This window comes from Sphaeramia orbicularis, chromosome 22 (assembly GCF_902148855.1).
Source record: "Sphaeramia orbicularis chromosome 22, fSphaOr1.1, whole genome shotgun sequence".
NCBI classification, from domain to species: Eukaryota; Metazoa; Chordata; class Actinopteri; order Kurtiformes; family Apogonidae; genus Sphaeramia; species Sphaeramia orbicularis.
In genome coordinates, this window is record NC_043978.1 from 22,280,405 (window position 1) to 22,295,834 (window position 15,430).

At 34.5% G+C, this 15,430-nt stretch overlaps 2 protein-coding genes across 2 annotated transcripts in view; both read right to left on the reverse strand.

Annotated features, from left to right (window-relative positions):
* Positions 1-2,608, reverse strand: part of rnf144aa (ring finger protein 144aa) — a 73,870-nt gene extending 71,262 nt beyond the window's left edge. The window contains exon 1 of the mRNA XM_030126893.1: positions 2,080-2,608. The gene's annotated coding sequence lies outside the window, so the exon portion shown is untranslated. The remainder of the gene's footprint in view (positions 1-2,079) is intronic.
* Positions 2,609-5,715: 3,107 nt separating this feature from the next.
* Positions 5,716-14,207, reverse strand: rsad2 (radical S-adenosyl methionine domain containing 2). The gene is made up of 6 exons (XM_030125901.1): positions 13,784-14,207; positions 11,442-11,603; positions 9,703-9,932; positions 9,470-9,619; positions 7,321-7,353; positions 5,716-6,767 (listed from the first exon to the last, which is right to left on the reverse strand). Exons 1-6 carry the CDS (start codon positions 14,106-14,108, stop codon positions 6,603-6,605), a joined length of 1,065 nt encoding a protein of 354 aa, XP_029981761.1. The 5' UTR covers positions 14,109-14,207; the 3' UTR covers positions 5,716-6,602.
* Between the last annotated feature and the right edge of the window lie 1,223 nt (positions 14,208-15,430).

Here is a 15,430-nt window from a genome sequence, read left to right on the forward strand (position 1 = left end):
AAAAACAAATGGGAAAACTGCTAGTAGCCTAATGTTTCTGAAGATATATGCCCAACTGTTGAAACTAGTGATCTGGATTTTTTTTGCTTCTGATACAATCTCATTTTTTTAGGATTAGTTTTGCCGATACTGACCAGATACCGACTTTTTACAATGAAATTTTGATTTAAATTTGCAGTCATTATTTACAGGTTATTATTTTACTTGAGATTAACTGGGCTGAATGTGGAACCTGAACAAAAACAAGTATGACACCTTTGACTCTTAATATCTTTTGGTATAATTTTTGCACTTTCCAAATCCATACTGTGGGCTAAATTAGAACCTTTGGCAGGCCGGTTTTGGCCCGCGGGCCATACATTTGCCACTGCTGTAGTGCGTCTATGGAAAGGTCCGTCCAGGGATTATATGGGGGTGCATTCCATGCCGTACCTTAGTGATGTGCGGATCAGGGGGTTACTCGCGGGTCGGGTTGGGGCAAGTCAAAAGAATGTCAGTGTGTTTGCAGGGTGGGTTGGGTCAAATAAATAAAAAAATAATAAAACCCCGCAGATTGAAAAAAACTTGACTCGCGCATCACTATCGTATGAGTACGTGCAGACCATAAAGTTAAAGTGAAATTTATAGACGCTTTACTAATTTCTCTAAGCCTTCCGCTGTTGTGCAGCACATTTTCCTTTTCCCTATCTTCAGAAACTTTAATTTGAGGGGACAGGACATTTGTTTACCACTATATCTGAATCTGAAAAGTACAATTATTCCAATATGCAATATAGTCTTATTTAAAGAATTTCACTTTTTGACCCTATGGTGCATGTTAAGCTATAGCCACATAGCACTACTTTTATTCTGGGAGCATTTTGGTTGTAGACCAGTGTTATCAGCTGCCTGGATGGAGGGAGGGGAACCAAGACTGGTGTTATCTTAGAAATGAAGTCAGCAAATGTTGGCAAACCACCAGCTCCCACCACAAAATAGACTCCAAAAGTGAGTCCACATGAGCGTGCATGGATATTACAGATTGCACCTTTAATTTCCCCTGCTACTTATTACATACCAATCCTCTAAACTCAACAAATCATCTCTTGAAATTAAAAAGTATCTGAAAAACAAGTTAAATTATTAAACAAGTATAAATCATCATCATCATGTCCTTGGCCAAATAAGTTTTGGCTGTGTTAGTATATCTCTGTGGGTGTTTTGTCTTTTACTCTCTACACTCTGAAAAATTGGTGCAAGTCTGATTTTTCCTTTTCTTTGTGTTGCAGAAATGAAACGGAACATGGCAAAGAGACAAAAACAGGCCTTTATCTAGTAAGTGAGGCAGTTTTTCCTCACATTAATGGCATTTTTGGGGCATAATGTCTTTGTAGGATGCAGAATGTTTTGGCTTCCTTCAGAGGAGAGGATGCAACTTGGGAGACAATACACCTCGGATTATCACTATAAGCCTGTATGATACACTATTTTAGCCCACCTAAAGGGAGATAAGACAGAGTGACAGAGGAGGACACTGTGTTCAGGTGGAATAACACACACAACTGCAGGAATGCTCTGTTTGTCTAGTAGCCTGGTTTCATCGCCCTGCCTATAATCTGACTGTACCCTGAGGGGGACCTGCTGCTTAAAATGGAAATAGCAGGGCACTAAGTGACCTTTCAGAGCTCACTCCGAGCATGTTATGTTTGGAGTGCACATACAACACTGTGCAGCTGCTGAATGAGAAAAGGAATATGAGGTAAAGGCAAGGGTGAACAACAATTACAGCAACTCTGATGACATAAACACAGGCTCAAAACTGTACTTATGCAACCCTGGAGCAGCTGCTATAGTACTTTGTGACATACACTACAACTGTTTACATGAAAACCAGCAAGGAAGGAGTTAAAATCCTGCAAATAGACTTAAGAAGTCACCGCTGACATCGTTAATTGTTAGGGTGGATGTGAGCCACACGTTGGATATTGCAGGAAAAACAGGAAATGGTATAAATATGACACTGACAGATCATAGTAACCCAATATGTTTCACAGATGCAAAAAAACAAAACAAAAAAGAAGCACCTTAAAAACACCTTACCTGGCTTTCTGAGATAACGCCGTCTTGATGGTGTAACCTCGGGAAAGGTTGAAAAGATGATCTCCTGAATTGGATTAACGATGAGACGGCCAAAACAGTCAGGCAGAGGAGGAAGAGGAGGAAGAGGAGGAGGAGGCTCTGACAGAAGGGGTGATGCCCATGTTCATACGGCGGGGTGGAAACATTTGACCCGCTACTGTCGCCCGAGCTCAGGCCCCGGAGAAACACTCACACCAACGAGCGAGGAAAGAAAAAAAAAAAAAAAAAGGAAAACCAAAACAAAACAACACCGTAGCTAAATACGCACAGGCTATAAGCTAAGTCTATCTGACAGCGGAAGACGCTTCTAAGCTAAACTATGTAGCGTCCGCGCGACACTTTGCTACATAAATCCACCGAAAACCAAGCGGTTGTCCGGTTACGAACAGAACCGGGGGCGGTGTGTTTATCTCTCAGTCGTTTCTGCTGCCGTGCCTGGTAGGAAATCAGCTGCTCTACACTGGAGGGACGCCATTTGTCCGTCACAGGATCCTGTATCCTGTCCTACGCTGCCGCTTAGAGGAGAGACCGGAAACTACAGGCGTTCACAAACTAGAGCTCCCCCTGGTGTCAGGAGATGGTACTGCAGGTCTGTGACCAGGACGGTGGTGGTGGTGGTGGTGGTGGTGGTGGTGGTGGTGGTGGTGGGGGGGGGGGGGTCAAAGACATTTTAGTTCAGTGGACACACTCAGACCAGTGTGATCTGAAATGTGTGGTGGAGCAGAGGTGCAACAGCCCAAAAAATTATGCACAAAAAAAAGAGAGAACAGCCCCAAAAAATATCCACTAGCCCAAAAAACTATCCACTATAAGAAAAAAAAAAACTACAACAGCCCAAAAAATTATCCACAAAAAAAGAGAGAACAGCCCAAAAAAATATCCACTAGCCTAAAAAAATATCCACTATAAGAAAAAAAACTACAACAGCCCAAAAAATTATCCACAAAAAAAGAGAGAACAGCCCAAAAAAATATCCACTAGCCTAAAAAAATATCCACTATAAGAAAAAAAAAAACTAGAACAGCCCAAAAAATTATCCACAAAAAAAGAAAACATCCCAAAAATTTTTCACTAGCCCAAAAAATGATCCACTATAAGAAAAAAAAAAAAAAAAACTAGAACAGCCCAAAAAATTATCCACAAAAAAAGAAAACAGCCCAAAAAAATATCCACTAGTCCAAAAAACTATCCACTATAAGAAAAAAAAACTAGAACAGCCCAAAAAATTATCCACAAAAAAAGAAAACAGCCCAAAAAAATATCCACTAGTCCAAAAAACTATCCACTATAAGAAAAAAAAAAAAACTAGAACAGCCCAAAAAATTATCCACAAAAAAAGGAGAGAACAGCCCAAAAAAATATCCACTAGCCTAAAAAAATATCCACTATAAGAAAAAAAAAAAACAACAAAACTGGAACAGCCCAAAAAATTATCAAAAAAAAAAGAAAACAGCCCAAAAAAATATCCACTAGCCCAAAAAAATATCCACTATAAGAAAAAAAGAGAACAGCCCCAAAAAAATATTCACTATAAGAAAAGCTGTTCTCTCTTTTTTTCCTTATAGTGGCTAATTTTTGGGCTTTTCTCTTTTTTTCTTTATAGTGCACTGCAGTGCACTACAAAAAGCCCCTCTTGTACTATGTCAATAGTATGCACTGCAAAAATTAAAGTCTTACTAAGTGTATTTTTCTCATTTCTTGTCAAAATAACTCATCATACTTAAAATAAGACATAATCACCTAAAGAGTAACTTTTCAGTGAAATATAATAACGTATTTATAGACAATAGATCTTGAAAATCTAGTTTCAAGAAATATTACCAAGATAATTTTCACTTGTTCCATTGGCAGTTTTTTTTTTTTTTTTTTTTTTTTTTGCTTAATTCAAGATTTTTATTTTTTTTTTTGCTTAATTCAAGCAAAAAAATCTACCAGCGGAACAAGTGAGAATTATGTTGATAAGATTTCTTGAAATAAGATTTTCAAGATCTATTGTCTAAAAATAAGTTCTTATATCTCACTGAAAAGCTACTCTTTGGGTGATTATGTCTCATTTTATGTGTGATGAGATATTTTGACTAGAAATGAGAAAAATACACTTGGTAAAATTTAGATTTTTCCAGTTTTGACCTTTAGACTGCTTGGAAATGTAACACACAAACCCAGACACACACAAATAAAGTGCAACTCAGTTTATTATTAGCTTTTTTTGGTTATGAACTCGTATCTGTAGTGCAGAAATGTAACACTGCTTTGAAATAAAACAGCTTTTTCTTCATTCAACAATGGAACACACGTGAAAAATTTACTACAAAGAGGCGTCTCAGACAAAAAAACAAGTGTTGGTATAAATGTATTGTAAATAAATAATTAAAAAACACCAGCATTTAAAGCATAGAATATAAATGAAATAATCAGTATTATTACCACTTCTCCTGTCAATGTTCAGAATGTTATGATTGTTCACCTCCAACATTGTTATAGTAAATTCTCACTCAACCTGATGACAGAAATTCCATTTAGATGCGGAAATCATTAATGGCTTTGGTCCATAACGCTTTCCTGGAAATCACATGTTGGAGTAGTTTAACCCATAAATACCCAAACAGCCACCAGCCACAATAATCATCTACTGATGTAAAATGTTTAATACCTGCTGATCCACTAATTCTATCAATCCATGTAAATAATTGGTGTAAAATGCAGTTATTCATCTTTTCATGGTCATCTTATTTATTTATTTATTTATGTGGTCATCAGATATGACCCATTTGGACGTTCAGAGGCTACGTAGTGAACATGGAAACACCACCATCTTCTACAACATTGATTCACCAGTAAAACCCATGGAGTTGAATCAATGACAGTGGATGGAGACGCTTGGTTTATGTTCAGTTATTGATAGATTGTACTGAAAAAGTCCCTTTTTCTGCATTTTTTTCTGTTTTTGATATAATAACCCTCAACTTTACTCTGGGTCTTTAATGAACACCTACATGATCAGTGAATTAAATATGGGAAAATACATGATTTTCACTTTAAAAAAATACAAAACATAGAGGATAATATTGGAATAAACGGTGATAAATCATTTAAGAAAGATTAAATCTAGAGAAAAAAATAATTTGGGAACTACTGCAAAATTACATCAAGGTCTTTATGGGTTAAACAGCCTCACTGTAGATTATTTGGTTCTTACCAAGGTAAAAAACAAACAAACAAAAACTTAGATTTAGAAGTGTTAGATAATTTATCTTGTTTTAAGAGTTCGTTATTTATTTTAAGTGTTCATACATCTATAAACAGGCTTTTTTCTTAATTCAAGAATCTTGTCAAGGGAATTATCTTGCTGCACGGACAGATATGTCACTTGTTTTGAGAACCTTTTTCCTCAGATTTAGTGTTTTTATCTTATTTTTAGACACCCTTTTTTGCAGTGCTGTTCTGAACACTTAATATTTTGTAAACTTCTAATATACTGATTTTTATCTAATATTATGCTCATTTAGGGACATTTTTATGTTATTGACCTTTAGACTGACTTGCAAATATAACACACAAACACAGACATACACAAATACTGTGCAAATCAGTTTATTATTAGCTTTTTTTTTTTCTTTCTTTTTTTTTTTTTAACATAAACTTGTGTCTGAAGTGCAAAAATATAATGCTGCTTCTAAATGGAACAGCTTTTTCTTCATTCAACAATGAAACACGCATGAAAAATGTACTACAAAGAGGCGTCTCAGACAAAAAAAAACAAAACAAGTGTCAGTATTGTTTTGTTCTTACCAAGTTAAAAAAAAAAAAAAAGATTCAGAAGTGTTAGATAATTTATCTTGTTTTAAGAGATCATTTCTAATTTGAAGTGTTCATACATCTATAAACAGGCTTATTTCTTAATTCAAAAATCTTGTCAAGTGAATTATCTTGCTGCATGGACAGATATTTCACTTGTTTTGAGAACCTTTTTCCTCAGATTTAGTGTTTTTATCTTTTTTTGCAGTGCTGTTTTGAACACTTATTATACTGTAAACTTCTAAAATACTGATTTTTATCTAATATTATGCTCATTTAGGGACATTTTTATGGTATTGACCTTTAGACTTGTTTTGCAAATGTAACACACAAATACAGACATATACAAATACTATGCAAATCAGTTTATTATTGCTTTTTTTGGTCATAAACTTGTGTCTGCAGTGCAAAAATATAATACTGCTTCTAAATGGAACAGCTTTTTTTTTTGTCAACAATGTAAAATACACAGGAGGCAAAAGGAAGTGAACCACACAAAAGAAAAACACATGGAAAATTTCCTACAAACAGGCCTCTCAAACACAAAATGGATTACAAAAAAAAAAAAAAAAACATACAGCATTTCAAGGCCAAAATATAATCTTCATCTACAATAAGTATTAACAAATTTACAAACACAGCAAATATTCCAAATATACAAATCACCACTAAAGTCACTCAGAGCTTCACCAGTCCAGTTTCATGTCAGCTTTACTCCACGTATATTTCCCTCCTCTCATTAGAAACATTTTCTCATCAAAGCCACTGAAAAGAATGGCCTGTTGGACACCAACGTCAAGGATGGACTTGGACGGGTCCTTCCTTCCTTCACGACAGTCAAGGAATCGCATCTAAAAAAAAAACAAAAAAACCCCCAACTCAGTTAACCCTAAAAAGATCTGAAAACTGCAGACGACCAAAAATATCTACTGACATAAAATGTTGAATAACTTCCCAACCTTTAATCCTGTCAGTAAACTATATAATTTGGTTAAAATGCAGTTTCTTAGGTTTTCAGAAGCATGAAAAATGATCCATTTACACGTTCAGAGACTCTTTAGTAAAAGTGCAAACACAGTCATCTTCTACAACCTGGATTCACCAGTAAAACCCATGTAATTTGACATATGAAAATGGAAGTAGACGCTAGTTTTTATGTTAAATTAATGATATATTTTGCTGAAAATGTCAGTGTTTCTTCATTTTTCTTTGTTTTAATGTAACAATCTTTGAAATTTTAACTGGAAAATCCAAAATGCAGAGGATAATATAAAATAAATGGTGATAACTAACATGGTGAAGGTTAAATGAAGAGAAAAGTTCATTTGGAGGTCACCACGAAAATAGTTGTAGGTATTAAAGGGTTAAATGGTTTTAAAGTATTAAAGTAACAAAACTACTTACATATTCATCCAAAATCAGGTAGGAATTCCTCATCTGTGAAGACAAGACCAAAAAAACTGAAATTCCATTCTGTATTTTTTCAAACATATAATGCACATACTACTATACCAACACAAATTTTAGAACAGAAAATGGAAGGGAATAAGATCGGTAGTAGGTGCTACTTCAGATGACACACTGCTAGCATCATAATCTATAGCAGCCCATGGGCCAAACCCAGTCCGCTGAAGGGTCCAATCCGGCCCAAGTGCAAAAATTACACTGAAGATATTAACAGACGAAGGTGTCAAACCAATATGATCTCAAGTAAAATAATAACATAATAAACTATAAATAATGGCTCCAGATTTTCTTCTTGGTTTAATGTGAAAAAAACAACTAAACATTACATTATGCCATGGGTGTCAAACATATGGCCCCACGGGCCAAAACCGGTCCGCAATAAAATCTAATCCAGCCCATGGGATGAATCTGGGAAATGCAAAAATCACACTGAAGATGTTAACAATCAAGGATGTTAAAATCCTTTTAGGTTAGGTTCCACATACAGACCAATATGATCTATGGTGAATCAGACCAGTAAAATACTGTCTTAATAAGCTATAAACTAGAAAAGGACTCGGAGAGCGCAGACCTCCACCAAGGCAGATCAGTCCCCTCCCCCAATCACCACCAAAATTGAATCATTTGTTCCTTATGCCAGTATCAACATTTCCTGAAAATTTCATCAAAATCCATCCATAACTTTTTGAGTTATCTTGCTAACAGACAAATTCAGATGAAAACAAAACCTCCTTGGCAGAGGTAATAATGACAATTCCAATTTTTTCTCTCAGTACAAAAAAGTAAAATCAGATTAAATTGTTTACATTTAGAAACTATCCTTTTACAAAAAATGTGAATATCCTGAACAAATATGAACAACCAGACAGTCTAAAGAGAAGTCAGTGCAATTTTACCAACAGTCTAAAGAGAAGTCAGTGCAATTTTACCAATATTCTGCCTGTTATTAAATGTTTAGTGTATTTGTAGATGCACTGTGGTCTATAAGTTGTAATGTACATGTGGAAATGATAAACAGAGGCATAATATTGTTAAAATTGCGCTTATATTTCTTAAGACACTTCAGGTTGTTCGTGTTATTCACATTTTTAATAAAACTTTGTAGACGTAACTATAATAAGATACATAGCTAGATAGCTAGCTAGCTAGCTAGCTAGATAAAAAGAAAGAAAGAAAGAAAGAAAGAAAGAAAGAAAGAAAGAAAGAAAGAAAGAAAGAAAAGACTTTATTTATCCCACCATGAGGAAATTTCATAGTTAACAGCAGCAACATACAGAAAGCAATCACAGAGAGAAAAAAAAACACACGAGTGAAAATGAAAAATATAAAGAGAAATATAAGAAATTTGGTATTTAAATAAATATTTATATAAATAAAGAATTTGAATTAAAATTTTAATATTATACATGTAATTTAACTTTTTTTCCGCTGTTGTTATTTTCCTGGTCCGGCCCACTTCAGGTCATATTGGGCTGAATGTAAGCCCTGAACTAAAATGAGTTTGACACCCCTGAGCTACATGGTCAGTAAATTAAATATAGGAAAATACCAAATTTTCACCAGAAAATGCAAAATTCAGAAGATGATGTTATAATAAAAGAGGATTCATAACATAGCAAAAGGTGAAATGTAGAGAAAATGTCATGTGGGAGCCTTAAAGCCTTAAAGGGTTAATACATGCATGATAAACAGTTAAGTTAGGTGCATAATAATAATAATAATAATAATAATAATAATAATAATAATAATAATAATAATAATAATAATAATAATAACTTTATTTGTATAGCACCTTTAAAAACAAAGTTTACAAAGTGCTTTGACAGAGGGCACAACAGCAGGATACACGAAGCAAGTAAAAACACTAAAACAGAAGCAACGCAATAAGAGAGATGTGTGAAACAAATTAATAATCAAACAGGATCAAATTTAAAAATTAAATTTAAAAATAAAAAGTTAAAAAGGGACAGACATCACATAAAAGCAAGTCTATAAAAATGTGTTTTAAGGAGTGATTTAAATAACAAATAATACTGTATTATCATACTTATATTCATGTGTGTTTTCTGTGTTTGCATTCTCATACCTTTTCATTGGACTCAGGAACCAGACAGGACACACCGCTGTGTCTGTCCAGAAACTCCTCAAACTGCTGGTCGCTGATGACGAACCTCTCGGCCTCTCTCAGTGCTTCTTCTCCTGCGTTTTCCCCATCGATCAGCAAACACTGGAACACCTGAAACAGAAACACAGACTCTGAGTATATGTGTGACCATGACTCATATCATACAGTCACACACATGTTCCTGCTGTCCTCACCTTCCAGCGGACAGGGTTCAGCTGGTTGATGTGCTCCGTCATGTCCTCGTCGATGTTGAAGGTGTTGATGACCGAGTTGATCTTGAACGCCACCTTATAGTCCTGGCACCAGTTACGGATCTTGTACAGGTTGTCCAGGTGGCTCTTCCTGCCTTGAGTTCTGCCGATCAGCTGGTTGGTTTCTTCATCAAAACTGTCACAAGAGATGGCCAAGATGTCCAGAAAATCACCTGAGAAAAGACAAACAGACAGACAGTACATTATTGCCCCGCCCCCCGAAGGGGAGGCAAGGGGTGTTGTATTTGGTTTGGTTTGTTTGTTTGTTTGTTAACACTCTAGCAGCAAAACTATTGGTTGAATTAGTACCAAATTGGGTTTATAGATTGCCAGTGACCCAGAATAGATCTGATTATGTTTTGGGAAAAGTAGGTTAAAGTTCCAATTTTTTATGAATTTTTAAAATCTTTTTTTCCCCATTTACTTATAATGGGCGAAATTTCAAATGTATGTAGCAGCAAAACTATTGGTTGAACTCATACCAAATTGGGTTTAGAGATGGCCAGTGACCCAGAATAGATGTTAATATATGTTGGGAAAAGTAGGTCAAAGTTCAAATTTTTATGAATTTTTAAATTATTTTTTTCTCCCATTTACTTATAATGGGCAAAATTTCACGTCTATAAAAAAATAAATTTTGTTTCAATTTACTTCAAACTTGCCACATATATATTTTGATATGCTGGCATCAGCACACGCATAGACATGATGACATCAGCTGGATCGATGCTAAAATAAGCTACAATACATGCAAGGGGCGGGGTTTGTTGTGCCTGACACAACTTGTTTCTTTTGTTTGTTTTTCTTTGTTTGTTTGTTAACACTTTAGCAGTAAAACTATTGCTTCAATTCATACCAAATTGGGTTTATAGATTGCAAGTGACCCACAATAGATGTCATTACATTTTGGGAAAAGTAAGTCAAAGGTCAAATTTTTATGATTTTTTTTTTACAATCTTTTTTTCCCCATTTACTTATAATGGGCAAAATTCCAAATCGCTATAAAAATGTCAATTCTAACTTAATTTACTTAAAACATTGCAGATTAATTTTAGACATCACTTTGCAAAATATCTAAGTGATAGCTTGTTTTTGAAGTTTTTTGTAAATTTTTAAAAATATTTTTCTTTTCCCATTTACTTATAATGGGCAAAATTTCAAATGTCTATAAAACATCAATTTTGTTTCAATTTACTTCAAACTTGGCACATACAGTCACAGAATAAGTTATTAAACCATCAAAAGTCATCAAAAACAATGGTTATGCAATCAAATACTAACTCCTGTGTGTACCATGTGACTAAAACAGACAGAAAAGAAAACATGGAATTTCTAAAAGCACTGTTTTTGTCAGTACAGTGCCATAGATATTAATGCAAGAACTGAAGTGATTTTGGTTATTATCAAGAAAACGTGGAAAATGTCTAGATATCAGCTCTGAAATTAAACTATTATGAGCTATTTTTGTTGTTATCATTATATTTGTCCAAAAACATTTACCTTTAGATGTACTAGGCATTAAAATGAACAAAAAATTGAAGAAAACACAGGGTGGTCTAATAATTTTTCCACAAACATATATAATTTTTACATTTAATCCTGCGAGGGGCAGGATTTGTTGTGCCTGACACAGCTTAATATAAGAGCGTGAAATAAACAGTGATATTAAATTGTGATTTTACCATATTTCTGAAACCACTTTTCTTTGATCATGCTTCCATTGCTGACGATGCTGACACTTGGGAGCTGCAGGTCTTCTTTACAGAACTGCACCAATTTCCCCAGAAATTCTCCCTTATCGTGTAAGAAAGGCTCTCCGCCAGAAAAGTTGATCTTTTCCATGCCTGAAAAATAGAAAAATATTAGAAAAACAGACAAGTTCAGTCAAATGTGTGCAATAAATGTAAAAATGGTGTTTTCACTTTCACTACAGAGCCTCTGAACGTCCAAATAGGTCATATCTGATGACCATGAAAAGATGACAAACTGCATTTTACACCAATTATTTACATGTATTGATAGGATTAGTGGATCAGCGGGTATTAAACAGTTTAGATCAGTAGATGGTTTGTGTCAGTGGTGGATGTTTGGGTCTTTATGGGTTAAATAAGTCATCATGTACTGAATACAAACTAAATAATGAGAATAAATGGTGAAATGTAAAACACAATAAATACATTCATATAATAGTTTTATTGTCAGTCATCTTGTTTAAGCTTTAACATTTTAAGAACACTTTTATTTTATATTCTTCAAAATGAGTTTGAGTAGCTTTGAATCATTTTTTTTTTTTTTGGTGTTTTGTCTCTGTATTTATATGGATGTATTTGTGGGGATGCCACCTGGATGGGGGGGGGGGGGGGGCAAGTTTAAGAATTGCATAAGATATGCTTGAAGATGTAATTGTAATGGAAAAATGATTAATAAAGTTGTTATATAGACAAAAAAAAAGAGTTTGAGTAGCGAAGTAATTATTTTGTGTTGATGAAAGGTTCATTTATTAATTATTTTATTTTATTATTACTATTATTTTATTTTATTTTTTTTACCTTTTTTTTAATATATTATGGTTAAACATATGTTGTTTGTTTACAAAGTTTTGAAAATATAAACCTTTGGCACAAAAACAAATTTTGCCTTTTTTTTTTTTTCAATCAAAAATGCTGGAGTGAGAGTTGGGGGTACTTGGCTAAAAAAGTATATTTCAGGGGGTAGTCAGCTGTAAAAAGTTTGAGAACCACTGCATCTACAACATAAATTCACCAGTGAAACCCATTCATGTTCAGTTAATGACAGATTTGACTGAAAAAAGTCACTATTACTTAAGTTTTCTTTATTTTTGGTGAAATAATCTTCAAATGTAGTTTCAACGTGATGATGAAACTACACGATCAGTAAATTAAATACAGGAAAATACCAGATTTTCAGTGGAAAAAAGCAACAACAAAAAAGCACAATAGAGACTATAACCTCTTGAGACCCGGGAAAGTGAAATTTTTTTAGCTTTTTTACATTATGGAAACTGCATAATGCAACAGTTTTATTTAGATACTTTATTTATGTAGTTATTTGTTTGTTTGTTTGTTAATGCAATGGACAGCATTTTTTAAGTAAAACTGTCAAACTTTTGTCCCCAGTTCTGAGGTCTCTACACTGGCTCCCTGTCTCTCAGAGAACAGACTTCAAAATTCTCTTACTAGCATATAAAGCACTGAATGGTTTAGGCCCAAAATACATTAGAGACCTTCTAGTCCAGTATGAACCATCCAGACCACTCAGGTCATCCGGTGCAGGTCTGGTCTGTGTTCCAAAAGTCAGAACTAAACATGGAGAATCAGCGTTCAGTTTCTATGCTCTGTATATCTGGAACAAACTACCAGAAAATATCAGGTCTGCTGAGAGTTTGAGTTCTTTTAAGTCCAGGTTAAAGACTCACCTGTTCACTGCTGCCTTTGACTAAAAGGCTTTTGACTTTTTAAATTTTATATTCTCTTTGAAACTCTGCACTGCAACTCTTACTTTAATATGTGTTTGTTTTTATTTTTATTTTATTATTATTATTTTTTTATTTTATTTTATGTGTTGTTTTCTTACTTGCTGTTTTTAATCATCTTTTACATGTTTCTTTTATAATGTTTTCAATGTGTTTCTTTTTGTTTCTTTTATTTCAATGTCCTGTGTGAAGAACCTTGAATTGCCTTGTTGCTGAAATGTGCTATACAAATAAACTTGCCTTGCCTAGCCTTGCCCTACAGAGGACAAAAAAGCATTGCTGGGTCTCAGGAGGATAATATTTTGATAAATAGTGATAAATCACTTAAGAAAGTTAAAAAGAGAGAAAAATACATTTGGAAAGTAGCACTGGGTCTTTATGGGTTAATGTAATAAATAGATAAATAATAAATAAATAAATAAAAAAAATACATACATACATACATACATACATACATACATACATACATACATAAATAAAAGTCCAACCCTTCCTTTTCCTGGTCGTCAGGAGGTTTTAACATTAGTTTACCTGCTTCCATCAGGAGTCTGAGGCCCCTCTTGGCTTCTTCTAAAGGCAGGACGAAGGATGTTTTTGCAGTGTGGAAACAAAACCCACACTTGTAGTTACACTTGCGTGTGAAGTGGTAGTTGACACTGGTCGGAGTCGTCACGTTCTGGACTTTATTTGCGTGCGCTTTTGCGTCAGAAGGTGAAGCAGACGCATCCTTGCAGGCTCCGGCAGTCCAGTACACAAGTGCAGAGAACAGGCTCACCAACATGCACCGCAGGGTTTGGATGAAAAGATGCACCAGCGGCTTCGGAGACTTCATCACAGAGGACAGAAACATCTTCATACGAGGAGGAGGTGGAGGTGGAGGAGGAGGCTGGATGTGTTTGCAAAGTGCGGAGTGGAGCAGAGTGCGCAGCTTTAAGTACAGCTGCACAGATCAGCTGAGCGCCAAAACACTTGGGTTTCAGTGCAACAGTAACGAAAACGAAACTTAGACAGGCGTTTGGTCATCATGACTCGGTAGGGGAATGTACTGAAGTTAATACTAAGCCTTATGATTACATCTGTGGTCATGCATGAATGTAAGGAATGTGAAACTGAATGAACACTGAGATGATAAGAAGTGTCCAGACTCTGCCCTGCATGGACACACCAGCACTGGTGTTTATGTGGGATTTATAGGATCATTACAGTCAAGTTAGTTGGATAAAAGAGTTTTAAGGCTATTTTAACATGAGATAAAATCTTTTTCCTCCATAAGTATTTCATGAATCTGGTATTTTTGGTATTAGTACTTCATATACTGTTAGCACAAACACTATGAACTACTTTTACTGTGTACTTTTTGAGTAATCATACTCCAAAATCCCCTCCAGGCTAAAGTATTTTCATCTGAAAGTGTTAAAGACTACATTCAGTGATGAATAAAATAAATTTTTCCCAATAAGTACCTCACAAATCTAGTATTTTTGGTATTAGCACTTCATATAGTGTTAGCACAAACACTATGAACTACTTTTACTATGTACTTTTGCAGTAATCAAAATCCCCTCCAGGCTACAAGTGTTTTCATCTGAAATAGTGTAAGACTACATTCAATGATGAATAACATACATTTTTCCAATAAGAACCTCATGAATCTGGTGTTTTTGGTATTATTACTTCATATATTATTAGCACAAACACTATGAACTACTTTTACTGTGTACTTTTGCAGTAATCGTATTCCAAAATCCCTTCCAGGCTACAAGTTTTTTCGTCTGAAATAGTGTAAAAGACTGAATTTATTGATGAATAAAATACATTTTTCAAGTAATTATCTCATGAATCTGGTATTTTTGGTATTAGTACTTCATATACTGTTAGCACAAACACTATGAACTACTTTTACTGTGTACTTTTGCAGTAATCTTACTCCAAAATCCCCTCTAGGCTAAAGTGTTTTCATCTGAAATAGTGTAAAAGACTACATTCAGTGATGAATAAAAGAAAAATTTTCCAATAAATACCTCACAAATCTAGTATTTTGGTATTAACACTTCGTATACTATTAGCACAAACACTATGAACTACTTTTGCTGTGTACTTTTGCAGTAATCATACTCCAAAATCCCTTCCAGGCTACTTTTGGAGTAAATTAATTTTATTTTATGAATTTTATTCATC